This window comes from Micromesistius poutassou (assembly GCF_964030765.1).
Source record: "Micromesistius poutassou genome assembly, chromosome: 17".
NCBI classification, from domain to species: domain Eukaryota; kingdom Metazoa; phylum Chordata; class Actinopteri; order Gadiformes; family Gadidae; genus Micromesistius; species Micromesistius poutassou.
The window spans coordinates 10,752,405-10,779,255 of NC_140287.1; the positions used below are offsets into that span (position 1 = coordinate 10,752,405).

Consider the following 26,851-nt stretch of genomic DNA (forward strand, 5'->3'; position numbering starts at 1 on the left):
TAGCACCCCGCAAGAAGAAAATCATTAATTCAAGCCATTTACTCTGTTTTTTCGATCGTGGAAGGGTTTGTTTACTAGTGGTGCCAACGGAGAACGCATCGGCTTTTGCCACCCGGAAGAACATAGTGTGACGTCATGGTGAATTGCCGTATACGTCGCTACTTCGACGTCATCGTTCTCAGCCACTTCCTCTGTTCGCTGATTGGTCATACAGAAATTTGTTCGGGCAAAATCCCACTAACAAGCCCCAGCCCCAGACTGACTACTGAAGGGAAAATGAAATTTGGGCGGAAGTAGGTGGGTGGGCGGAGCCAGGCTAATGTACAAACAGAATCTGCGTGAAATCGTGCTTACGCAAGGATTGATACATCCGGATTTATTTGTGCGCAGCAGCTTTCCAGATTTTGGCGTCCGCAAAGTTTTAGTCAGAAATCCACGCAAGTCTTTGTACATGAGGCCTCTGGTATGAAGAATTGTGCATGGAAATGTAATGAGTACTTCTTAGGCCTATGCCCCTTTTCCACTGACAGTAGCCTACCAGCTCAACTCGGCCCGCCTTTTTTTGCGTTTCCATTGCCAAAATATATATATTTTTTAGTAGCACCTCCGTCGAGGTTCCAAGCGAGCTGAGCAGGTACTTTTGTATGACGTAAACAGGCTGCTGGCAATTGATTGGCCAGCGGCTGCAAACGGGAGTAATCGCTCGAAGTTAAGTTGTGTCCGGCGTGGCTGGAGTCCACGGACCCGGATCAGCGATTCGCCCTGTGCGTCGCTCCTTTCCCGGGGCTAGACTGCGCGTGGTTGTGTGTGTCTTTGACTTGCAGCAGATATTTGGAGACCAGTTTAAAGTCCCTTTAACCCTATACTTAGTCCATAGCCCAGGTTTTAGCATGCAACATTGATGGGCGTTAATGCAAAAGTTTATTACCAGAGCTTCACAAGCAGATAAACATTTGTCCTATTTTCTTGAAATATTTGACACTCATTGGCCAGCCGAAAGCACACGGCCATGTTCGGATTCACGTCTTAAATACGAGTCTTCTACAAAGTGAATCGAACGCAGCTCACTACATTTGTGCTCAGTGTGCTTTTGTGGTTCAGCTTGCGCTCTGTGTGCATTGGGCTTAAGAATATATTCAAACAAGTTGCAGCAAAAAACCCAAACCCTTAAAGTTTGAAGAATGATAAAACACATAAGTTAGAAGGCTCATCTTTACTGTAACAGCTTTGAGATCCACTTAAAAAATGTACTCTGCCGAAGAGACAAAATGATTTAAGTTTAAAATGGCAAGAAAAATAAATTGTTACAATCTATGACAGTTAAGAGTTTCTGAAGGGTTAAAGTATGCAAGGACAGACATGACACTTTTCTATCTGGTAGTGCAAGGGAAACAATGTTTTAATCACGCCTCACTATTGAAATAACATTGCTATCATCTAAATGATTCTGACGCATCAAGACAAACATACAAAAAGAAATCCTATGAAGAACATCTCTGACCTCCTGTCCAGATAGGAGGGCAACAATAAGGTCAAATCTCCCAACAAGAGCTATTTAAAAAATATGTTATCGCAAAGCTTATGCTAAAGAAAAAGTGTACAATATGCACACTTAAGGTGAATACAAATTCCAGGATTTTATTGAATTGATGACCATTATCGGGGCTTTTTGTGTGTAAATAATCCATGAGATGGAGATTGGAACATATATAAATAAAATCTCAAGGGACATATCCATGAATTATCGTCTTCATTTGAAGAAACTTTAGGCTTGAAGAAACTTTTCCTTGCCGTACCCCGAAACACGCCAGGAAGGAAGCGGGGAGCGAGTGTTCCAGAGTTTCTTGTACTCAACTCGTTTACGTATCAAAAATGTTTCTTTTTTTTCTCTGAAAGGTCGCTTTAGTTTTAAAACATTTGCTTTTCTAGAAAGAATACAAAGGGGGCTTCATGTCCTGCGACAAAGTAGTTCACAGACGATTGTCCTCTGCAGAGGAGCGGAGCGGGCGATTGGCCGTGCTCCCGCTGCAGGTCGCTGGGCCACACCCGCTCACTGGTTGTTCTTTGCTTTGGCGTGTGTGAGGATGTGCGACTTGAGGTTCGTCGACTGGGCAAACTTCTTGTTGCAGCCGTCGAAGGGACAGACGTACGGCCGGTCTCCAGTGTGAATGCGCACGTGTGTGCGCAAGTTAAAGTCCAGGGAGAACCGCTTTCCACAGCCCTCAAACGTGCACTGCGGACGAGAGAAGGAGTGTTACAGTGTGTTACAGAGTAGGGAGCATAGTTCCCGCTACCTTTCGGTAGGCAGGGAAACTCTGCCGTTGATGAACCACTGCAAGGTGCTCCACAACCACTGGACTCAGCCAAATTATTGCAGGGCATAAATTCTCGCTGACAAACAAGTTTTTTTTCTCATCAGATGACATCATTCTTTATACATTTGATTTCTTTCTTTCTCATGATTTCTTTCAATGTACAAAGAACGATCTCCATCGCCTTCTGTGGAGCAAACGTTAGGACATTTTTAAGGGACACTGAAGGAAACGTAGCCCTGGGACAACCAGGACAACTTCTAGTAGTAAGTGCAATACATTGACTAGGTTAATTTCATATGAGTATAGTATTTCATTAATAGACAGGATCAGATGTTATAATCCCTTGTGCCACAATCCAAGGAAAACACATTCAGAAGCCCCTGCCCAAACCAACCTTATAAGTACGCTGGCCACTAAGCTACCAATCAATGGTGAAAACACAAGACAAATGGCCCAACTAACAGCAGTATATACAGCATACAACAGTATACATATCATAGCACCACAACACAGCCTGGTTTTAAAACTACCTCAGACCATAGGTGTCAATTACGCTGGGGATGCTGGGGAGGAGTACCCACCAGTTTTCGTCAAGATTCATTTTGTACCCACCACTTAAAAAGACAAAAAACTTGAGTTGAATTATTATGGATTATTACACGGCTCTTCTCAATGCTGTGGAATGCACCGTTCACTTGCAGGGGCGGTGAATTATTTTTAGATAATTGACCATTGCTAAGCATATAATGACTGCTGTCAAGGAAAGTGGCTCTGATGCACGTCTCTCGTATCACTCCGCAAGTAGTTCAGTAACATATCAACCCCAGCGTATTTGGTTGCTAAGCGACGTCAACGTCTTTGGCAGACTATTTCTCTGCTGATCAACACTACGAATGCTGGTAACAAATTAATTGTAAAAAGACACACCGTGTGAAGTTATTTTTTGTTTATCGTTTTGGCAAGTAGCCGTGTAATAAGCGGCATAATGAATAGAACGTCACCGGTCATTATCGAAAACAAGCCCCTTAAGGGCGAAGCAAGACACCTCCACTTTGCGTCTGTGTCCGGTTCGCCCTGTCGGGGCTTATTTCCCCGATAATGACCGGCGTTCTATACATTATCCCTTACTTATTTTTGTATGAGCTGCCAACCTGGCTTGGACAATGAATGAGGTATTAATGCCGATACTCTTTGGCTGGGATGCAATAATGAGGCATCAGACAATCAAGTCATTTTAGCCTGAATACATAGGTAAAAAGCACCAGAGCAGGTTGCTAGTACCATGGACAGTATCAGAGTGATAACCTGTTGAACTAAATGGATGTGGTAGGCTACACCATGGGATGCATCTGCAGACCACTGCCACATAAATAAAGGTAAGACGCAATATTTATTGCTTAAGATTTGCTGGTGCTGTGGGGAGGTCTTTTGTGTTTTTTGCACTCAAGTGGTCGGCTGTCTTAACTCTTGCAATTGATGTTAGCATTAGCCACCAAGTAGCCTATGAGTTTTGGTCAGAAGATGTAGATTGGATGGATGCGTGTTGTGAATTGAGAACAGCCAGCTCATGATGTGATACAGCGTTCAGCTGTGCAACAAATATTTTTTGCTTTTTCAATCTTAACATTTGTAGTGCTGTGTGTCGCCACATGTTTGCCTTCACAACTTAAACATGTGAATTTCCTTTCCTAGCTCCTCTTTGTTTGTGTTGGTAGCTTACTCACATCACGTTGTCTACATTGGGTACATGGTGCACAACATAGTGCACAACAATGCTTTTTGGAAACGCTTTCTTCATAAAACGTGTCAGACATCAGTTTTTTGTATACATTTTAGTAAGCTACATGGGTATGCCGTCTTTCAGAACTTTTCATTGCCTGCACTAAAGAGAAAAAAAGAGTGCATCCTCATTGTACCCAGCACTTCTGAAAATGCACTTTCGAATGCATCTCTGTCCCCAGCACATTTCAAACCAAACTGACGCCCATGCCTCAGACATAAAGTTTTGTGAAGTTCCACTATTGCGGCCTCTATGTACAGCGTGTCCCCCGATGCCATGGCAAAACCAGCACTTTCTCTTGATTAAAATGGTTTTATCCCTTTACAACTTGTGTACTATGCCTTCCTCAACCAACATTTCCTTTGATTGACTCAACTAAACACTGAACAGCTAAATACTAAACCGTAAACATCTAAACACTAAACAGTCAACACCTAAATACTAAACAGTCAACAACTAAACAGTCAACAACTAAACGCTTAAAGCTTGCAGCCAAAGGACCCACCTGAAAGGGCTTCTCCCCTGTGTGAACCAGCTGGTGTCTCTTGAGCTTGGAGCTCTCCACGAAGGCCTTGCCGCACTCCGCGCACACGTGCACCCGCGGCCCGTGGGTGTGCAGGTGCTTCCTCATGGCTGAGTTGTCCCTGAACATCTTACTACATCCCTGGGCATAGAGACACAGGAGACGAGGTGAGAACCAGAGCAGGGAGCATGCCACTGCATGCACTAGGTCTGTACATCACATCTTAATGACTGCCTCCGTTTAGGAAGTATTTGTTTTTTAGTTTGCATTTACAAACTTTAATATACTGTGAAGTACTGGCACTGGGCCACTTTATAATGTATACTGTTTGTCCTTACTTAAGCATCTCTTTTTGTTTTCCTTAGCACTACTTTGTATTTTTAGTGTATCGTATTATATCCTGTGTCTTCCACTGCGGCTGTAACGAAGGAATTTCCCCTCTGGGGAATTAATAAAGTATTATCTATCCATCTTTCTATAAGTATGTAAATGTAAGTAAGTGGTTTGGTCATTGTTTAGTAAATAAATAAATAAACAAATGTATATGTCATTATGGGATGATATTGTAGTATTCGAAACTGCCACAGGGTTTATAAGGCCAGACCAGGCGCGATTCTAGGTTTCTTAAACATCCGGGGCTCAGTGGGACGAAGGTGGCGGACGGAAGGTTGAATTCTCTATTTTTTTTAATTATTATTATTTTTTCAAACAAAAATAGATTCAGGGCTATTTCCATTTGATCCGGGGCTTTAGCCCCGAATAAAACAGCCTAGTGACGCCACTGGGCCAGACGTGGCAAAAGGTTTTTGATTAGCATGGATACGGTTTATTTACGTTTGATTAAGATTTTACATGACACTTACATGATACTAACATAACACATAACAAAAAGGTGTCTTCATGATTTATAACTTTCGAACACTTATTTAAGATGTGGTGAGTAATCAAAAATATAACAACAAAACAGAACACAGAAAGACGGTATACGATTTTGAAAACCTCACTCACTTTGTGCGGACACGCTATCGTTCGGGGAGAATCGTCTTCTTTTACCTTTCTGGGTTTCATTCTAGAGAAGTAAAAAAAATAATAATCAGAAAGTTCATATTGATAGCATAGCAATACGAGAAACCACAACATCAACTTTAATAAATAAAATAAAAGTAGTTATTGATGGATGGGGACGATGACAGTCCAGTGATCTGCAGATACCCCAATATATGACGTTAACAGAAACGTTGCTATTTGAATAGGAAAATCCCTTCACGACCCACCGTGCGAACTCGGCCAGCTGCTTGGGGTCCGACAGGTCGATGCCCGGGATGCCGCCCGGCGGCAGCTTCTTGCCGGTCATGTATTCGGAGTAGTCCGGCGGCGAGTTCTCCCCAATGATTTCCTCCTCATGGTCGATGTCCTTCTTGTCATCTGAGTTTAGTGTAGGGGTATAGTTTAGTGCACTGCGTTTAAAGAAACCTATTTTAAAAGCTCCGTTCGCCGGTTGGAACGCAGCCCCGTCCTTCACAGCCATCGGTGCGCGCGTCAACGGTCCCTCGAATACCACCGAAAGCGCCAATAAAGATCGCGGTAATTTAACGGAGCAAATGGTTTAATTGTCACTTCGGTTTAAATGGGTGTTCGGTTTAAAAACACCCGTCTTACACTGCTATCGTTATACATGTGTGCAAAACCACCATTTAAGCATTATGTTTTAACCTTTAACCTTTAACTAAATAACATCTCCCCGCTGTCACGTGAGTTCCACTGGAGCGCATTCATCGCGGCTACTAGCGGACTAGCGTTAGCGCCGAGCTAGTCCACTAGTAGCCGTACAATCACCGCTGTCTGTACGACTACTAGCGTTAGCTCGGCGCTAATGCTAGTCCGCTAGTAGCCGTACAGACCCTCCCCCCGCCCGAGACGCGGCTGAACTGCGCCACAGCGGCCTGCTCAGCGAGCCCGCTACAGGAGCGCTCGCTCCACCACCCGCCGCCATCTTCCCCGGCCAAGTAAACGCCATTTTTTCGGGCCGCCATACTTCTACACTGGGGAAATATGGCGGCGCCCATCAACAGATAAAACATGGCTTCCCATAAAAACAAAAACATTTCCAGTGGAATATTTGCGAGTCAGAGTTTCAAAATAAACCGATTATTGGCGGAGGGGATCGCTTGCAAGAGGGCCAGACGCATGTTACACACAGCGGAACAATGCGGACGAGTAGCATGAAGAATTCAACCTAGCAACTTACCCGATGCCCACATCGTCACCGAAAACTCTCCTTCTAAAGTCTTTATTTGGACTTGCTTCTGTTCCCACTTGCGGCCCATCTCCGCGCCGCTCAGATAGCTCTTCTTGCCCGCTTTCTTGCCACTTCCCCCCTTTTTGTTGCGACCGACCGACGAGCTTTTCCCGGCCACTGTAACCAGAGTCTGTTCGATGTAGTCCCGCTCCGCCGCGGGCACCGGGACGGGGATCAGGATCTGGTCCTCGTACCCATCATCCGTGTGTAGTTCAGAGTCCTCCTCGCCCACCACCTCCTCCCGGGTCTGCACCAGGATCACCCCCTGATGGTGATGGTGAATCGAGTGGTGGTCGTCCGTGTCAAGAGGCTGCAGAGCGATCATAGGCTGGTGTTCATCGTCGTCTCCGACAACTGTTGTCTCGATAGTCTCCACTTCGATTTCGTGAAGTTCCACTATTTCGGATGGCATTTCGGACCCGTCCGCCTCTATGTACAGAGTGTCCCCCGATGCCATGGCGAAACCGGTACTTTCTCTTGATTAAAATGGTTTTACCCGCTTTCCGACTTGTGTTCTCTGCCTTCCTCCTTCTTCCCCAACACAACTCCGCAACGCTAGTCTCGTCGCCACTATGCGCTTCAGTTGCGCACTCTCGCGCGATTTGGTTCCATAGGATTTGTTGACAAACTTCAGACTGTGGCTGCGGTCTGTGCGTTCACGTTGTTGTGTTGACGGTGACAACTTAAAAGTAAGCAGTAGTTAAAAAAATTAAATTAAAGTAGTTAAAAAGGCAGTTATTTATAAATCTATCTTTTTGTGATCTGGATATTAGGTGGGAATGATTAGAGTTGAACATCTGCATGCATGATGAAATGCATGCAAAGACCGTGTCTTGTTAAAGAAATAATAATACTTATGTATGTAATAAATTACAAATATTAATAGCAATAATGACTACGGAAGCTTAATTACAATTAGTTACGGAGAAGGGGTGGGGTTAAATAAGTGTGAGCTTCTTCCCACTCCTTTTCGAACATGTTATTCCAATCCGCAAGTTTTTGTCATTTATGTTTCTAATTATGCTTTCTATTTTGTGTAACATTATTTTCTGTATGATTTGTTTTTCTTTTAAATGTTCGAAATAAAAATTTAAATCAATCTAAAATAATATAGTAAATATATTTTATATAATTCAAAACAGCAACACAATGGATGTTAAAATACTAAAACTGAATGTTACGCTTTTATTCCCTATGGGAGGAGCTCCTCACACACCTTTATCTGTATGTGGTGGGTGTGACCCGAAAGTCTGAGCGTTTATACACATAAGATCAGTCGCACTTCGCCTCAGCGTCGCAAGGACAAACATGGGTAAGACAGGTGGAAGAGGAGACTTTGAATGGGTCTACAATGATCAGCCACATACTTCAAGAAGAAGAGAAATATTGGGTAAGATGATTCCTATTTCAAAAAACATCAACATAACCATAACTAATTTTCAAGAAAGACAATTCTGACAATTCTGACAATTCTGTTACCCAACCCAATGCTTCATTTATGTAGCCGGTTAAACCAGTTTGCCGTTGCTAGACAGGACACTTGTCCACAATAGATGCTTAAGAACGAGTGGGTAGGAGCCAGTATCTGTCTCTACTTCTACTGATACTACGCTGCTGCAATCAATAATACATTTTGAAAAGATTACGGAAAGTAGTGTCAGGAATGTTGCCGTTGATATTGAGTAAAGTGGGGGCTGTAAGACAAAGATCGAATTATATTTTAAAAGCCTGATTACATTAACAGCGAGAAAATATTTGAGCGTCATAAACCGACCAAGTCCTATTAACATACACCTACACACGGCTGTTGGACTAAGTCCTACAGAATATCATCACTAAGTTATGCATTCTGACCAGATGCTAATGAAAAAATAGTAAATGGATATCCACTGGATAATTCAACGTTTGTTCAATTATCCTGGAGAATCTCTGAGACTGGTTAACTCCCTGATATGTAAACACATCTTCTCTCCAACCCTGCTATCTTTAATATCTCTGTATTATGAAACAACATGTTGATAGCAGGTGCCTGACATGCCTCTACGTTAGCACGGAAACAAGACACGTTCCCCACCAATTACACACACATCGGCCTGCTAATCCACGACAGTGAGGACGGTTTGCCAGGGTGAGAGGGGGGGGGACATTAGGAGGAATATCTGGTTGGATCACCTTCAACAAAAAAAAAAATCCTGGTAACCTAATCCTAAATTCCACCTTGATCTGCGGACCATAAACCTAGGGAAGATACAGAGGGTTTGTTCTCTGACACCCATGTGCTGCATTATTAAAGGCTTTATTATCATGCTTGGCCATGTCCTGTCAATGGAAGAAACGTTCTTAAGACCACATGGTACCAGGGAATCTGGCAACCTACACTGCATCTATTTTTATAATGCTAACCTTTTATAGAAACCGTATTCATCTGGTTGCCTGTGTGTCATAGTTAATGTTGGTTAATCAGTGACTTGTGTATTCATCAGATAAAGCATTTTTTTAAATGTTTCAGCATTATTCCACTGAGCACTGCTGTGGAAACACTTAAACAAGAAAGGAGATCAGGAAACCGCAGAATGAAGTTTAAGATTTTTATTTAGAAATTTAAGAAAGTAATATGATGTGATCTTTTCAAGGATGAGGCTTCAGTTGAGTTTAACGTTTATTCAAGTAAGCTAGAAAGCACAGTCTGGCAAGCGGCTACAGTAGATGTCTTAGTATGTGCAAAGGGAGATTGAACCACTCGAGAGAGTTGTCTGCCATATCTGCTGATAATATGATGATATCTGATATGATGATGATGATATCTCTATCTTCTGTGTATTTTAGCTGGCTGTGAGTATGGTACCGTGGAATCTGGTCCTGTAACTGTTTGACCTTTGATTAAGGCGAAATGTGTGTGTGGGGGGGGGGTCTATTATCAGCCTGTGGAAATGACGTGGAAATGACGTGGCAATGGTACTGTTAGACAAAGATGTTTCACAATCTATTCGGCCTGTTGTCTAGTTTCACGTCACCTCTGTGAGTGCATCTAGAAATGTGTGTGATATCTTCACAGGACACAACACTTAAGGTGACATATTATACCACCAGGTGTGTGTGTGATTAGCCGTTACAAGCCGTTTTGAAAATCTGCGTCTTCTGACATCACGAGTGGGCGTGTCCACCTAGTGTGCTGTATAGATCAGTCTACTAGCCTACCCAATGGACTGTAGCAAACGTTGCTCATCTATCTGTCATATGGTGTGTTCCAGATGCCTCGGAGACCAGCCTTCCGAGATTCACTTGTGACGTCATTTCCTGTCTCATAGCACTTATAGCATTCATTCGTCTTTGTGATCGTGTCATGTCATTGGCTAGTCATTGTTATTGTTAGCTACATTAGCCTCTTTAGCAAACCAGCTCGAAAATGGACAACACAACTTTACATTGTATTGCACGCACAGCAAGACCGTTCAATGCATACATTGGTGACCGGAATAAAGTAGCAATGTAATCAAGTGTGTAAGAGCATTTAAATGAACATTAGAATGACCAACGTAGTACAAATACAAAGAAAATAAATCTCTTCACAGGCGCAGCCATTTTTCTTGAGAGCGTTATCACATCGCTCGGTCTACTCTCAGAATTCCGAGGAGGCACGACAAAAAGAGGGCGTGACTCAGAGAAATGCCGCAAGAAAGCTGGGAGATTTCCCCACTTTGACTTCGGAAGGCTGGTGTCTGAGGCATCTGGAACACACCAATACATCTAGGTGGACACGCCCACTTGTGATGTCAGAAGAGGCAGATTTTCAAAACGGCTTGTAATGGCTAATCACACTCACACCTGGTGGTATAATATGGTATAATATATATAGTCACCTTTTAAAGGAAGGAGATCAGGAAACCGCAGAATGAAGTTTAGGATTTTTATTTAGAACTTAGTAAAAGAAGTAATACAAAGCCGAGATGGTCTTTAGAACACCTGCTTTTGATGGGCAAAAATAACCTAAACGGACATTACATTATGAATATAGTCAACTCTGGGCCCAAATCTAATAAACACAACACACCACACATTCAAGAGGGTCAAGATGACCCTCGAGCCCTCCCTATCAGTCTGCGGAGAACACTCTGCCTCAGCTAGATGGCGAGGACACACATATCACACAGAAAGACAACACAACCCGGAGGCTCAGGGACAAGAGAACCCTCGATAACCCACACAAAGTCTAGCACACACACCTGGCTAGGAAAGACACTATAAGTTTCTCATGCACCAAATCACGGGGGCTCTTCCGAGGCAGAACCTCTTCGGAGGCGAAGCTCCGGACGACCTCAGCGCTGTTAGGGGACGTAGAATATTCGATCTCTCACGCTTTATGAATCAGTATTACCTTTTCCACTTTACTCAATAAATCCGAGGCCCTCGTGCTGATAGACTTTATTACCTCTCCGTCTCATTTTATCTGGTCAAGTAACTAGGCAGACTGTTTTTCCCAACACTTTCAAGCTTCGGCAAACAGTCTTTATTCTCTGGCTCTGCGATTCCTCCCATAGTATCCACGCCAGGGTTCTTATCAATATATAAAATAAAATAGATAAAATAAGTGGGTAATGAGTTAATATATGTATTTCAGTATCATTTTCATGCAGTCTGGCTATTCATTGATTTTTTTTCCCAGGTAGCAGGTAAATAACTACTAAATAAATAACTAGGTAAATAACCACCCATTATGAAAATCAGTAAAAGATCTTACCGTTGGCTCAAAAAACAATGCCATTTTGAACAATCTCAAGTAATCATTGTATCTTAAAACAATGATGCACTATTGATATAGGCCTATTTACATTTACATGTATGGCATTTAGTAGACGCTTCAAGTACATTTGCTAAACAAATGAGGTTTGGATAAGAACTTGCCTTATTTGCATGACACATAACAGGAGCTCCCAACCATGTGGTGGTTTAAATCGATCTAATCTTGTACGATCACTGTGTGCTTGTTCAGACGAAAACAAGACAATGTCTGCATGGTCTGTCTGCATGGTCTGTTTGCATACATTCCGTCCAATTTACATATATTTTTAGCATTTATTTTGCTACAAACAACTGCTATTGCGACCATCTTCCATAATGAAGCACATCTTTTATTTATGTTGTAACCATAGCCCACTGCTGTGAGCCAGTCGGTTTATTCTTTAGTGGGACTTGTATCTACTCGAGAGGTCTGTCCCACAGCACAACAAACACCTCAGCCAATTAAAAGAGTTTTGTCAGCGGGCCCTTTACCCCCAGGGAGACATTAGAGGGTTAGAGATATCAGAGATATCTGAATTGGCGTTGGCTGGTCTAACCCAGATTCACGCATGGTTTAATTCCAAAGTCAACATTGTGTGTCCAAACGGGATAGCTTCCTGTGACGCGCTTCTGACCGGGTGGTCTCCACTCGGGGGGGGGGGGGGGGGGGTCACCAACATCAGCAACGCATCACAGCATCTTAAATCACAACCTTGAAATAACGGCAAACGAGTGAAAGACACAACACGACTATAATCTTGTCGTATTGTGACTTTCACTCGTTCTTCAGTACATTGGAACTTTTTCTTTCTAATTAAAAGTCGAACACCCTCAGATGAACAGGAGCTAGCATATTCTAAAGGTGCAAGTCAATGGAAGCAGCTAACGGAAAGCAAATGCTAACCCAGCAAACCCACGCACAACGATGACTCGTACAACTCTTCTACATCTTGGCTGGCTGACTCTTTTCAGCTATTGTCACATGAGTTGTTATATATGAGTGTTTATATATTTTCTAAATAGCTGTGACTTGATGTGGTTAACCTTCAAGTGTGTTGTACATGTATCTGTATAATAATACCAACTACAACAAATAAAACAAGGCATAATGTGAAGCTATGAAGCTACAAGACCTTTATGTTGCCTTATGAGGTAGATGTGAACCTTTACAGACACAAATCCACTTCCTCATCTTCAACCATGGACTCATGTCCGTCTGTCTGCTTCTGTTCCTCAGCTAAGTACCCAGAGATAAAGACCCTCATGGGCCCGGACCCCCAGCTGAAGTGGGTGGTGTCAGGCATGGTACTCACCCAGCTCCTGGCCTGCTACATGGTCCACACCCTCCCCTGGAAGTGGATCTTCTTCTGGGCCTACGCCTTCGGCGGCTGCATCAACCACTCCCTGACCCTGGCCATCCACGATATCTCCCACAACGTGGCCTTCGGCAACAAACTGGCCAAGTGGAACCGCTGGTTCGCCATGTGGGCCAACCTCCCCATCGGGGTCCCCTACTCGGCCTCCTTCAAGAAGTACCACATCGACCACCACCGCTACCTTGGAGGAGACAAGCTGGACGTGGACATCCCCACGGACATCGAGGGCTGGTTCTTCTCCACGCCGGCTAGGAAGGTCCTCTGGCTCTTCCTCCAGCCCTTGTTCTACGCCATTAGGCCCTTGGTGGTGAACCCCAAGCCCCTGTCGCTGTTGGAGGTGCAGAATGCAGCGGTTCAGGTGGTGGTGGACCTCCTCATCTATCAGCTCTGGGGACTGAAGCCTGTGGTTTACCTCATCACAGGATCCATCCTCTGTATGGGTCTGCATCCCATCTCGGGACATTTCATAGCAGAGCACTACATGTTCCTGAAGGGCCATGAAACGTACTCCTACTACGGATCGCTAAACCTGATCACGTTCAACGTGGGGTATCACATGGAGCACCACGACTTCCCCAGCATACCTGGGAGCAAGCTACCTCAGGTGAGCCTGAACACTGCACTGACACTGCATGTTTCCACCATCAATTCTGGCATGAATGTTAACAGGTCATATTTCACTATGTCACTGGTTATAGATACTGAGATAAGGAATGAAAGTCATGCACCCGTTCAAATGCCAAAGGACCAAAAATAACATGACACGTTTCTCATGTTTTGTTCAGAGTTTATAGGAGAGGTCAGATGGCTTTTGAAACAGTCTTTTCCTGTATGAATGGCTGACATTCCTTTTGTTGTCCACAGGTGAAGCGGATTGCAGCAGAGTATTATGACAACTTGCCTCAGCACACTTCCTGGACCCGAGTACTATGGGACTTTGTGTTTGACGACAGCATCGGCCCCTACGCCCGGATCAAACGGGAATACAAAATAGTCAAGCAGGGTTAAATTGGGCTGATGGCACGTTTCGTTCTGACATGAATGTGAAGCCAAGGACCAAAGACTCTCTCCTCCCCTTCTGTCCATTTCCAAAATGTCCACATTGTTTAGTCTGTTAATGTAATTGTGTACACTGCAATTGTATGTAAAGTATGAAGCGGATGTATGTGCATTTATTTTTGAAAAATTGATGCTCTCTATTTTACTGTGAGCAGGCTCTGGATGCTTAGCAAATTTTTCCTATTCCAGAGAGGGACCAATTTTTTAGAAAGAGTTGGAAGAACCGAATTGGAAAAGTTGCCAAGAAAATAATTTAATATTGTGTTGTATTAACTATAGATACATTATCTTTATCATCTTTATAATACTATATATACCATCAAATGGTATTTGGTCTATTTTTCTTAGGTCAAAAACACAAACATATATATACATTTTATGATTGATTCATAACACTAAGAAAGATACCGTTATCGCTCTAGAGTCCAGTTGGTTGCTATGGGGACAGAACCAAGACTGAGACATCACATGACCCTGAGTGGTGGATCTTCACTACATCGCATCTGTTAGGCAGAGAAGAAAATTAACATTGAGATGTACCTCGGTGTCAAACGAGACGCAACTAGTGTCGCTGCATTCTGCTTTTGATGAAACTATTTCAATGACCTTTAATACTCCCAATGCTAGGGGTTTGAAAATGGATGTGTTATCAGGATTTACATTACTATTTAAATAAAACTCAACATAAAACAGTCATGGATCATTATAAATGACTAATTTAAGACTTTGTCTTTTTTTGTTACCATAAAAAAATACATTGTGTGAAATTGCTTTTAATCTACCACACATTAAAAACAAGGTAAGGTGATCATAGAGAAATAAACCACACAACTGATCATGTTAATTGTTGACAGGTATATTGTTTTTGTTTGAATGAGTTCACTTCCAAGACTTTGAGGGGTATTGGCGAGCAGATAGAATGAAACCACAACCCATCAATTCAATTGACGACTCTCTTCAGACAGACATTTAGCCATTGTCACATACCGCTACCCTTTCTGCACATTTCAAGCCATAACATTTCAATATTGCCAGCACCACCTATTACATTTTAAACAGCTACCGTTGTTCAAGATACTTCATCTGTATAGAGAAAGGGGCATCCTCAGGAAACAAACCACAATGGTAAGTGTACCACCGATGACCGTTCTATCTCCTCAAATCCTTCATTAATAAACCAAATGAAAAACTAATTTATAGTGAGGGGTTTCATGCATATCTGGAAGGTTCACAAAGCATAGGGTGACTAATAGTTACAACTACATTGTTTCATATCTAGGCAAAAAAGAGGTGGCACATTTACAGTTATGGGCCTGTTTTTGAATGATCCCCACCCCCCTCCCCCCAACCGCTCAGAGCTGCTCTGACACCCCACACAGACACCTGATTCCACCTGATTCCACCCGATGCCTGGATCACACTGGAGCTGGACTGGACTGGAAAGGGAGATCCAGTTATTCTGGTTTTATTGTTGACCTTGGATGCCACGTGGAGGAATAGCAGGGGATTATCTAAAGAGCCATTCCTGGATCAAATGAGCAACTGACCTACATGGCACCCAACATTTTTTGAGAAGGATAGAAACACATGTCAATATGAACAAGGCCATCGCAACAGCGTTTGAAAACAGGACAGGTGCGTCTGAAACACCTGGTCTGCCCGTATTGTGCTTTTTGTTCCTTTAAGATTTGACTAGGGGACAACTAAATAGAAACAGTTGAAAATATAAAAGGCTGACAAAGTATGTGCAAGGGTGGTTTCTCCTACAATATCAATCAAATTATCATTGTCATTAATTGCAACATCATCATCATCATCATCACAGCATTTTTAAATAAAACAGTAAAAACTTAGAAAAATGTTTGTGTTTTCTTATGACTGAAAAGAATAGCGTTGCGACCCCGGGCTGACGGAGTCTCTCGGCCTCTCGCGGAGCGAGTGACAAAACCAAACTCAGTGCGAGTGTCAGACCGCCCACCGTATTCACCCTGTCAGCCAAGTCCTTCTGCACACACCTGCACATCCCTCACACGTTTCACTTTCCTCTTCGTCCATGTCCTCTCGTCTCGTCTCGTCGCTCTACCACTGCTTCCTCATACCTCTGTTCTCCGGGCAGATTGAGAAATGTTTGGCGCAGCATTTCTGTAACTTCCATCACGGCTCATTGACTGTTCAACATGGCGTCACAGAAACATGGCGGGAAACATTCCTGAGGTCTGTGTCTGTCTGTCTGTCCATCCTCTGGCTCCTCCCACTGGTGGACACTAGGACGTGCTGATTCTGCCAATCTCTTGTCTAATGGCTGCAGGAGACAGGAGACAAGAGGACGGGGAGATAAACATCCTGCAAGTCTATTGAAGGAGAGACTTGTGATTCTCACACCGCTGTAGTTATCACAAAACATTCAATGCTAGACTTTTCTTACACTTAAACAATATGTGGACAACCAATAAACGTTGAATTCCTTGAAGAGCCGGCAATGCAGTCAAATCCCAAAGGGTAGGTTTTAGTGCACATTCAGATTTAATTTAGAGGCCATTCAGTAGAGCAATTTGTAGTTATTGAAATGAATGATCTTAGCTGCTTTATGAATGGATGAATTTGATTATTTATAGAGCGGGGGACTAAAGTCTTTTCTCACCATTGATGATCTCATCTTTAACTTTATGCAATTCACGTACAACTTCATCCAGGATCTCCTGCAGAGAAAGAGCTCAGCATTAGTTCTCTGGTAGACGCTCATCACGTCCGCTAATGAGATGAGAAGTGAAAGTGTGCATCGCCGGACCTGCTTCATTCTGTCGAACTCTGTGTCTGCTTCACTGGAGCTGCCGACGGGCCTCACTCTGCAAGACAAGACACACCAGACCTATGAGGACCCATCAGCTCACAGCGGGGAGCCTAGTGTACACAACAGGCCGCGGCTCGATACTGACCTTGACACCAGCGAGGAGCGCTCGGCCGAGTTAGACCGCTCCCACGGCTTCTTCAGGGCATCTGATGAGAGGAGAGAGAGAAGGTCAGCGTCAAATGTACGTGTAAAATGTGTGTGTGCAGATGAGGTGTTTCTCTGACGGACAGTTCTGTACCAGTAGAATTCTGTCCACGACCGCCAGAGTCGTCCTGCGGAACAGAAGAAAAATTAGGACAAACCAGTGATCAATGACCCTAATGTGTGATCTTCTAATGCCAGGAATATGGTAACGTAAGCCTGAGCGCTCGATCATTCTCAGTCTCTGTATACCAAGACGGGAAGAGGAGATTTATTCAGACAGATACTCACTTCATCCGGTTTCTCTGATGCTTTCCGCCTGAGAGAAGACAAATCAGACACAAGAAATCAATCATGAAGAACGGATGAAGGATCAGAAAAAGAAAGGAGAATATTTAAACAGTGACCCACACCAACACGGTTCATCGATCACATCACAGCACATCCGGGTTTAGCAGGTGTATTTTTCATGTGGTTCTCTCCCAGCATAGTAAGGGTGTGAGTGACGGATGAGTGTATGAGTGACGCACGGCGGTGGGGTCTCCTCACCTCCGAGCCAGCAGGGCGTTCATCTCCTGCATCAGCCCCTCCCCTCCGCCCCCGCTGCCGCCGCTGGAGCGGTTGGAGTCGCTCCGGGAGCCGCCCGAACCCGGGGGGCTGCTCTCATCCTAGGGGGGAGACGAGATCCACAACGATTGGTCTCCCGGGACCGGCCCTCAATGCTCAGAACAAGGCCTCCACCGGGCCCGTGTTTACTCTGTACCTGCGGTGTTTGCCTTGGGAGACGGACGCTGCATTACACACATGAGCACGCTGGGTGAGTGCGGTTTGGTTTCCTCCCCAGGGATCCATAAATGTTATCTTATCTCAGAGGGTGTTCGCTCTGTGGCTTTTCTCCCCTTAGAACAAAGGAACCTCAAGCCTGACCTCTTTACTTCCAAAACATGTTTAGCGAGGAACAAGGCGAGAGGAGGTGGGGGTAGGGAGGGGGTTGTAGGGGCCCCTTGGCCCCTCGGCGGTGGGGGTCTGCCAGTGTGATACTCACGCGCTGTACTTTACGTAGTTTGGCGCCAGCCAGCGCGGCGGCAAGCCCGGAGGGCTGCATGAGCCCGGGCGGGCCCCCGGGAGGGCCCCCACCGGTGGGCAGCGGAGGGGGCATGGGCGGGGGCACCGCCATGGGAGGGGGCGGGGGCCCCGGAGGAGGCGGCGGGGCGGGCGGTCCGGCCATGGGCGGTAGGACGGGGGCCGGAGGGGGGGCTACGGACAGCATGGACGACGGGTGACCTGCGGAGACAGGGGGACCTGGGAGTGGTAGAGTTAGGAATGTTAATGAGGAAGATGAATGGACCAATAGGCGGGCTGGGCCTCCTTTCTGCGCCCAGGGTAATGATGTTGCGCCATTCATTCACCTGGTGAACACGGGGAGATCTAAGGAGCGAGGCTTCGGTAACACCGCTCCATTGGAGGAATGGCTTTGTTATGTAAACAGGTTGGAGCAGGTTAGTCATTCATGGGCTGCGATAAGGCAGAGGTACTTTATGGCATTATCCTCTTCAGGGTTCGCCTTTAAAGAATGCATTTTATCTGTCTCACGGTAATCAGGAAAAACCTGTTTGACTTTGTTCTTAAAACCAAAGTCTAACCAAATCAACTCAAACAAAAGTCTTCTAATCTGTTCAGTTTGTCAAATGAAGCCCATTCGAAATCTACACTCAGATCACCTACCTCTTCAAAAGGGTATGAGCGCAAATGTGCATTGGGTCACAGTTTGCATTTATTTTAATATGCAAAATATTCAATATGTTTTGTATTTATATTCATAACATGAAACAGGAATCTCCCTGGGCTTTTCAAGAAAATGGGAATTTCTGTTGTAAAGAAGGTGCATTCATGTCATCAAATCTATGACTACGTTATTCTGCGATGTATGACCTTCATAGCGATGGACAACTTTAGGTAAAGTAAGCACATTTCAGATTTGTTATAATGCCAATTCTCTATGGCTGATCTGTCTTCAGTCTTGTGTGTCACCATGGCTGGAGAACTTCACCAGGACACACTGACTGATCTGGGAGCTGTTGCTACTTTTCTGCAGGGCATGATGAAGAGAATGGGGCTGCCTCCAGCCCCAGGTTCAGAATATGCTCAAGGGCACCGCTGCTAGGGAGGGACACACACACACACACACACACACACACACACACAAATACCATCACTCTGCAGAGTCTCCTTCCGCCTCTCTCCTCATACTTACTGCTGCGGACCCCTGGGGCCTGCTGGGGCACCGGGGAGGGGGCCTTCTTGGGCGAGCCCCCATCAGACACGTAAGTGTAAGAGGGGGGTGAGGAGGAGGAGGAGGGGGGCTGAGCCTGCTGCTGGTAAACCTGCTGCTGCTGCTGGTACAGCTGCTGCTGTTGATGGTACATCTGCTGCTGCTGCTGTTGTATATGTTGCTGTTGTTGTTGCTGCTGCTGTTGCTGTTGTTGTTGCTGTTGAGGATGGAAGCTGGAGGGGTACTGGCCAGGGGGCTGGGCCTGAGGAGGCGGGGCCTGAAGGGGCGGGGCCTGGGCCGGAGAGCCAGTCAGAGGCGGCATGGGCACGGCCTCGCAGTAGTGCGGGGTGACGGGCAGGTGGTGGGAGTGGGGGGAGTAGTACTCCTCTGGCAGGCCGTTGGACTGGGGGGTCAGGTGGTGGGCGTACTGCTGGGAGGCCAGGCTGGTGTCGATGGGAGGGGGCTTAGGCCTAGAGCTCAGCGGGGGCAGCGGCAGGGCCACCGGGGGGGCGGGCTGCGGGGGCGGGGCCTGCTTCCCGGGCATGGCCATCATGATCGGGGGAGACTGGGCGGCGGCGGCGGCCTGCATCTGAGCGTACATGTGGGACATGTGGGAGGCGGACCAGGTGCCGTGTTTGGGCGGGAGCACGATCTCCTGTTGCTGTTGATACAGCTGTTGTTGTTGTTGTTGTTGTTGGTGGTGCAAGTGGCGGGCGATGGTGGGGGGGGACAGGGGGATCTGGCGGACCTGTCGGCCCTGAGTGCCGACCCCGCCCTGGACGGGGGAGAAGGCGGAGGCCAGGGAGGTGGAGAGCTGGGAGGACAGCTGCCCCTTGTCCCTGGAGGCCTCCCTCTCCTGGGAGGGAGAGGAGGAGGCGGAGGAGCAGGGGGGGGAGGAGGAGGAGGAGGCCACGCGCACGTAGGAGGGCGGCAGGGTGCTAGCCCTGTAGTGTCTGTACCCGGGCGGAGTGTCAGGGTGGGTGGGGGTGGTGGCGACTTTATATTGGAGAGTGGAGACGACTGTGACAGAGAGAGAGGGAGAGAGACAGAGACAGGAAGAGAGAGAGAGAGCGAGGGAGAAAGATCGAGCGAGAGCGAAAGGAGAGAGAGAAAGAGCGAGACAGCGAGAGAGAGCGAGAGAGGAGTCAGTGAGAGAGAGAACAGGGGAGTTAGAGAGACAGAGATAGAGAGGGAGAGAGAGAAATAGAGAAAGCGAGTGCAAGAGAGAGACAGGAAGAGAGAGAGAGAGAGAGAACGGAAGAAGTGAGAGCGCGAGAGAGAGAGTGAGAGAGCGAGCAAGAACGAAAGGAGGGAGAGAGAGAGGCAGAGAGGGAGAGAGAGAGACAGAGTGAGAGAGAGAGAGAAACAACACAGACACAGAGATACAGACGTGGAGGAGCAGGACGGACAAGGAGGAGGAAGACGAGGAGGAGGAGGGCAACAAACAAAGGAAAAACAAAAGAAAAGAGAGCAAAACATGAGACGGATGAGAAGCAACCCACTGAGCAACCGAGCAAGTAAAAGATGAGAGAAATCAGGAGCAATCAAAAGAACCCAAACATCGGAACGGAAAAAAGAAGAAGCAAAACGCAACATGACTGAGCCATGACTGAGAAAGCATGTAGCATGTTACCCCCCCCTCCCCAACGGTAGCCGGGGGGCAGCGGATGGCAGTAAGGCATGTTGCAGGGTGCAGGCGGTGGGGTGAAGGTGAAGGAGGTGGAGGAGGGCTTCAACCTGTGTGCGGGTTTGAAGGGGCGGGGGGGGGGGTTGAGGGTATATTGGACATTTCCGGTCAGAGGGAGGAGGAGGGGCACACAGGCAGGGAGGAGCAGAACCGGCGGTGCCGGGTTCAATCTACGTACGCCGGACAACATGGGGCATTGCATTGTGGGGGATGGTTGTGGTTACTATGGGGAATATTTAGCCTCTAGTATTAGTACAGGGATCTGTTTAGTGGTTTAGTCCTGGTTTAGCCGATGCGTTTATCCACCTTAGAGAGAGTTTTAGACACATGCCGTTTAGGAGCGGGTTGGGAGCATGGCATCTCGCTCCGGGACCGTCTACAGATAGGCTGCGGACATCAGGGGATCAGGGGATCGAACCCGGGACCTTTCAGTTCAGGACCCACCGTGCTGTCCCCCTCACCTCGGGACAGCAGTGGATCGGCCCGTCAGCCACGAGAAAACATGTCAATGTGGGGCCAGCCGAGGCGTTCCCTGACACCTGTGTCAGATGTTTGGTTTGCAAAAGCGTCGGCCCGCTTCTCGTCGGCCCGCCCTCAGACCTCAAACCAGGCCGCCCGTATCCAAAGCAGGGTGTGCTGCGGACTGAGTGTGTGTGTGTGTGTGTGTGTGTGTGTGTGTGTGTGTGTGTGTGTGTGTGTGTGTGTGTGTGTGTGTGTGTGTGTGTGTGTGTGTGTGTGTGTGTGTGTGTGTGTGTGTGTGTGTGTGTGTGCGCAGGTAGAGCCTGACTGGTGGAGTGAGTGTGTGTTTAACAAGGTGTGAGTCTATTTGTTTAGGCTCACCTGATCCTGACGTCCTGCGCTCTCTCTCCTTGTGCGCCTGCATCTGGTGCTGCTCCATCATCCTGCAACCCGCAGAGGAACACACGGGGGACGGGGATCAGGGACATACCCCGGACCCCCCTCAGGGCCAGACCCCTCAGGGCCAGAACCTGGACCTTCAGGGCCAGAACCTGGACCCTCAGGGCCAGACTCTAGACCCTCAGGGCCAGGGCCAGACCCTCAGGGCCGGACCCTAGACCCTCAGGGCCAGACTCTAAACCCTCAGGGCCAGGGCCAGACCCTCAGGGCCAGACCCTAGACCCTCAGGGCCGGACCCTAGACCCTCAGGGCCAGACTCTAGACCCTCAGGGCCAGGGCCAGACCCTCAGGGCCAGACCCTAGACCCTCAGGGCCGGACCCTAGACCCTCAGGGCCAGACCCTAGACCCTCAGGGCCGGACCCTACTAGTCTGGTTCCAGTGCACAGCTGACTGCTTCAGAAGCTGCAACCAAGCTGGGAAGTCATTCAGGTTTCTTATGTTTTATTTGTAGTCTATGATAATTCATAACCACGTTTGTTTTATCCTTACACAATAGGTAGGGGCTTGGGTTCATGTAAAGAAATAAGTTTGATAACGTCAGAGAGAAGAAGGTAGCAGGAATGCTTCTGGTGTTCCTCCAAACCTCAGGTCTCTCTCATGGGAATCGAACTTGGGAAAAGAAGAGGGGAGACTATGGCCACAAGCGAGGAGATTATAATCACGTAGGTTCCATGGGCGGTACAGTAAATAATATGTGCATAGCAGCCCACTCATTTATCATTTTCCTCGTAGTTTTCCAAGTTATGTAATGTTGAAGTGGAAGTCGCGCCAGTGTTCCAGCGTTGGGATCATCTAGGGTGGGAGTGTTTTGGGAGTGTTTTCATCATGGCAGCAGGACTCACCTCCTTTGTGCCTCGCTGTCCTCTGAGGACGGACCATTCTGCCTCTGGACCTGAACAGGACCTGGAAGAAACACAGCAGGAAACCACAGTAAGAGCAGGAGAACCATGACCTAGCAACGCCTATAATCCCATACGTCAACACGAGAAGAACTCTGACTTCAGCAAAGAAGAAGTTTCCACCCTTTTATAGTGGGGAGGATTGGATCATTCTGCTTCTGATATTGAACTTGAGGATCAGAATCAGGCCAGGGAGGAGCTGCTCCTCTAATGGGAACAGATCAACCCATCATTAGCTGTGGGTGGGCAGGGCCTGTCCTATCGTGGTGATAAGGAGAATGGTTGGTCACTAAAGCATCTGATGGGACTCTACCTGACAACCGTGACATACCACTTCAGGCAACAACAAGTGTTATGTGCTATCTAGATGAGGTGTGCCGCTCTGATGGAAGCCCTCCCTCCGTCCCTCTTTTCCTTCCCCCTCCCCCCCACATACTCTGTGAGTGAGCTCAGAGTACGCACACGTGACTTAATGCTCCACAAACCTGTCGCAGCGGACCACAACAGTTATGTATAAGTATATAAGTTATGTGACTTGTAGTAAATGTCACTTGTAAAGTGTGGTTCGGCGGTCGATGTTGGTTTTAACGTGGAAGATCAGAACACAAAATAATACATTAGAGGAACTCCTGAGTGCTTCAAAGACCTGTTTGTTATCAGCGTGATCGCCGGCCCTTACACAACCGCTCACTGAGAAGACTGACAGCATGGACCCTCTGCATGGTAGGGTTAGGGTTAGGGCAAGAAGCTCCTTCCAATGTGATTCATTAATACTACAAACCGTGGTTAAGCTCCCTCTATAGAGGATGCATCTGCTATATGACGATGGCCTGATAAAAAGGATGTTTCAAGGATTAATGTATGCCTTAAAGTTTGTCACTATCATGCACCTTTTGCAGGTCCCATAGATGTTCCCGCCCACACACATAAGTGTGTGCGCATTTGTGTGCATGCGTGTGTGCGTGTGTGTGTGGGCGGGACTTGGAAGCCACAGAAGCGCAGCTGACTGCAGCCAGGCCCCGTACCTCCGGACCCCCCACCGCCCCCCGCTGGGCATCTCAATGAGAATCCTATTCTGAGCCCCACCAGAGCACTTAGCACCAGAATACCGGCCATTAAAAGGCAACGGCGCAGGGAGAGCACCCAAGGGTGGTGTTTCCGCTGTGTCTCGGGGGGGGGGGGGGGGGGGCTGGGAGGGGCGCTGGGGGCAGTCAAACGGAAGCAACCAAATGCTAAAGCCCACGGCCGTTAGTCAGCAGTTAAAGTTCTGCACTTTCAAAGACCTCTTGTTACTTGTTACAGATGGCAGTAGATGAAACGATGGTGTGAAGAGGTTAATCACAGTGTATGGACTGGTTAAGTGCTAGTTTACCAGTTAGTCAAAACACAGGGGGAGCAGGGTGGAGAGGCCCTGTGTGTGTGTGTGTGTGTGTGTGTGTGTGTGTGTGTGTGTGTGTGTGTGTGTGTGTGTGTGTGTGTGTGTGTGTGTGTGTGTTGCTGATCCTTGGAGCAATCTATTGTGTTTTGTGGACTGATTGTCTCGCTTTCACTGCTATTTAAAGGGGTGGGTGGGTTGGTGAGTGGGTGAAGTCAGCCAGACGCGTTGACATGGTGATTGCTTGTTTACCACACCCTCTGATCCTTGCTTGTGCTGCGGGGGTGATTAAGGGATCAGCGGACAGAGCAACACGGCGAGAGTGTGTCACATGATGACACATGTCAACCCTACCGTAGCTCTGTAACAGCCTCCATCTTGGAACAGAGGAGGGATAATAACCGAGAGAACACCAAGCGTCACAAGTCTGTGTGTGTGGGTCTTCAGGGGGGCGGGGGGGGGGGACCTCCGGGGGGGGGGCTCCAGGGAGATAAGGGCCCCTGGGGGCCGTGGAGACAGGTTTGACAGACTCTCTGTTCTCCCTGTTTGGTGGCAACAGCAGAGCACCTCGCCCCGAGCGACGGTCAACAGAGTGGAGACAATGGAGAACACGGTGTATGTACACGGTGTATGTGTACCCACACACACACACACACACACCAACCGACCCACAGAGACGCACCCTCCATCTACACACACACCGAAGCCCCCAGGATACCATCCTACCCGGGTCCGTCAGAATACGTTTCCCTCATTTGCTAAAGCACCTGTTCGAGGTTGCTGAGTGGACCACCTGAGCCACCTGCCGGTCCTAACGAGGCAGACGTCAACGGCCAATTATCCACCTCTGCTGCGCCATGCATTTGAGCGTGTAGAAACATGCGCGTGTGTGAGTGTGTGCGTGCGTGTGTGTATGTTGGGGTGGGGGTGGGTGGTTAGCCAGTTGTTGCCACGGTGACAGTAGGAAGACAAGGGCTTGATCAGACACATAAGCGCAATGTGTGTGTGTGTGTGTGTGTGTGTGTGTGTGTGTGTGTGTGTGTGTGTGTGTGTGTGTGTGTGTGTGTGTGTGTGTCTTTATGTGTTTGTGTTTATGTGTGTGTATGTGCATGCTTGTGTGCGTGTGAGGGGGGGTTGAATGTGTGTGTATGGGGGCTATGTTTAATCAAGGTGTGGGTGTGTAAGGGGGGTCTTGCCCAATGCTGCTGGGGTACTATTTGGGGAAGGAGGAATATGAATCCTCCCCATCCCCCAAACACTCATATTATTAGTAACAATATTCCCCGTTTGAGTTATAATCTTTAAATCCTTTTCTAACGACATGTTCCCAACAGTTCTATGGTAATCTGGGCTCCATCCCCACATAGAGCAGTAGAACACACAAACTTCATCTTCATTCTGTAATAGCCTGAATCATAACACTTCGATCGGGTCTCCCTGAAGGCACAAACATCCCAAAGCATACGATACTGTGTGTGAATCCTGTAGTTACCCAGAATGCCCTACAGCTGACCTAAGCACACGTGAAGACGGCAGATGCACTGAGCCTCTGCTCTGCTCTCCACCGGAGGGACTACTCACTGAGGAGGATGATGGCCGAGGAGACCCTGCGGAGGATTCCGGGGGCTACGTCCAGAGTCGGCATAGGTAGACCAGGTACCACCCTGAGATCAGCTGCCTCAGTGAGAGGATCCCGGTTACCACGGCTACGGGACACGCAACACACCCTGAGGTTGGCCTGGAGGAAGGTAGGCTCGCTGCGGAGAGCGGAGGTCCGCTATCCCAAGACCAGAGAGCTGTGTGCGAGGGGGGGGCCATGATCTCAGGGCCAAATGCAGCCAGACTGAGGGGGGGGGGGGGGGTAAGACCAGACAGCTCCCTGGCATTTTAGACAGAGCTGCCCACCAATAGGAAAGCTTAAAAAATGGACTGGATGACACCAGAGAGACACAAATATTACCCAGAAGTTCCCTGCACACGCTTGCACTCACATGCACACACACAAACACACACACACACACACACACACACACACACACACACACACACACACACACACACACACACACACACACACACACACACACACACTATAAGTAGACTGTAACCAGAGCCAATTAGAAAATATTTGGTAAACCAAGAGTTGGGATGAGTGTCTAATAGAGTTATGGTCCAACATAATTTATAGTAACCATCCATGTCCACCCCTGACACTGCACGGCTCCTAGTTTGGATCATTTCTGTAAACTTCAACGAGTGCTACCATCAAACTGCGGTCAGCAATATAATATAAAAAAATCTAAGTACAATATGAGGTTCTTTATGATGTCATAAGTGGTTATGGTCGTGCCTTTCACCTAGAATTGATTATATGCTTAGCTTGGGGAAAAAAAGAACAATGATGCTGCAGTAAGCACAAATCACCACTAGAGGGCCTCAGCTCAGAGGATATTACGATACTGCATTCTGAAAAGAAGATGTTGTCTCACTCTGACCATTTCTGACAGATAGTCGCATAGAGTTAGAGTCTGAGACGCAGGCCTGCGCCCACACAGGATCAAGGGGAGGCTCGGGTG

The 26,851-nt window shown here is 47.1% G+C and overlaps 3 protein-coding genes across 5 annotated transcripts in view; 1 reads left to right on the forward strand and 2 right to left on the reverse strand.

Annotated features, from left to right (window-relative positions):
* Positions 1-1,204: 1,204 nt before the first annotated feature.
* yy1a (YY1 transcription factor a) lies at positions 1,205-7,451 on the reverse strand. The gene is made up of 5 exons (XM_084482531.1): positions 6,867-7,451; positions 5,893-6,043; positions 5,627-5,687; positions 4,601-4,759; positions 1,205-2,233 (listed from the first exon to the last, which is right to left on the reverse strand). Exons 1-5 carry the CDS (start codon positions 7,372-7,374, stop codon positions 2,051-2,053), a joined length of 1,062 nt encoding a protein of 353 aa, XP_084338657.1. The 5' UTR covers positions 7,375-7,451; the 3' UTR covers positions 1,205-2,050.
* A 774-nt stretch (positions 7,452-8,225) lies between these two features.
* Positions 8,226-14,080, forward strand: degs2 (delta(4)-desaturase, sphingolipid 2; the record flags this gene model as incomplete). The annotated part of the gene is made up of 3 exons (XM_084482532.1): positions 8,226-8,307; positions 12,934-13,676; positions 13,937-14,080. 3 exons carry the CDS (start codon positions 8,226-8,228, stop codon positions 14,078-14,080), a joined length of 969 nt encoding a protein of 322 aa, XP_084338658.1.
* A 1,414-nt stretch (positions 14,081-15,494) lies between these two features.
* The window catches only part of evla (Enah/Vasp-like a), a 31,676-nt gene continuing 20,319 nt past the window's right edge, over positions 15,495-26,851 (reverse strand). For 2 of the 3 annotated variants that reach the window (XM_084482521.1, XM_084482520.1), the window contains exons 4-14: positions 22,844-22,904; positions 21,923-21,984; positions 19,378-20,415; positions 18,169-18,425; positions 17,673-17,791; positions 17,415-17,442; positions 17,221-17,254; positions 17,068-17,128; positions 16,920-16,977; positions 16,773-16,830; positions 15,495-16,433 (exon numbers count right to left, since the gene is read on the reverse strand). In XM_084482521.1, the coding sequence (XP_084338647.1) occupies positions 16,396-16,433; positions 16,773-16,830; positions 16,920-16,977; positions 17,068-17,128; positions 17,221-17,254; positions 17,415-17,442; positions 17,673-17,791; positions 18,169-18,425; positions 19,378-20,415; positions 21,923-21,984; positions 22,844-22,904 (1,814 nt within the window). In that variant the 3' untranslated portion in view covers positions 15,495-16,395. Of the gene's footprint in view, positions 16,434-16,772; positions 16,831-16,919; positions 16,978-17,067; positions 17,129-17,220; positions 17,255-17,414; positions 17,443-17,672; positions 17,792-18,168; positions 18,426-19,377; positions 20,416-21,922; positions 21,985-22,843; positions 22,905-25,856; positions 26,063-26,851 lie in introns of those variants that run through there. The other variant, XM_084482522.1, reaches the window with a different exon arrangement.

Bases quoted from the DNA above. Each gene is read 5' to 3' on its own strand.
- yy1a (XM_084482531.1), bottom strand. From the start codon at position 7,374: ATGGCATCGGGGGACACTCTGTACATAGAGGCGGACGGGTCCGAAATG. The intron at 6,044-6,866 runs GTAAGTTGCTAG...CACTAAACTCAG, and splicing joins GGTGACGATGTGGGCATCGG to ATGACAAGAAGGACATCGAC. The intron at 2,234-4,600 runs GTGGGTCCTTTG...TCTCGTCCGCAG, and splicing joins CAGGGGAGAAGCCCTTTCAG to TGCACGTTTGAGGGCTGTGG.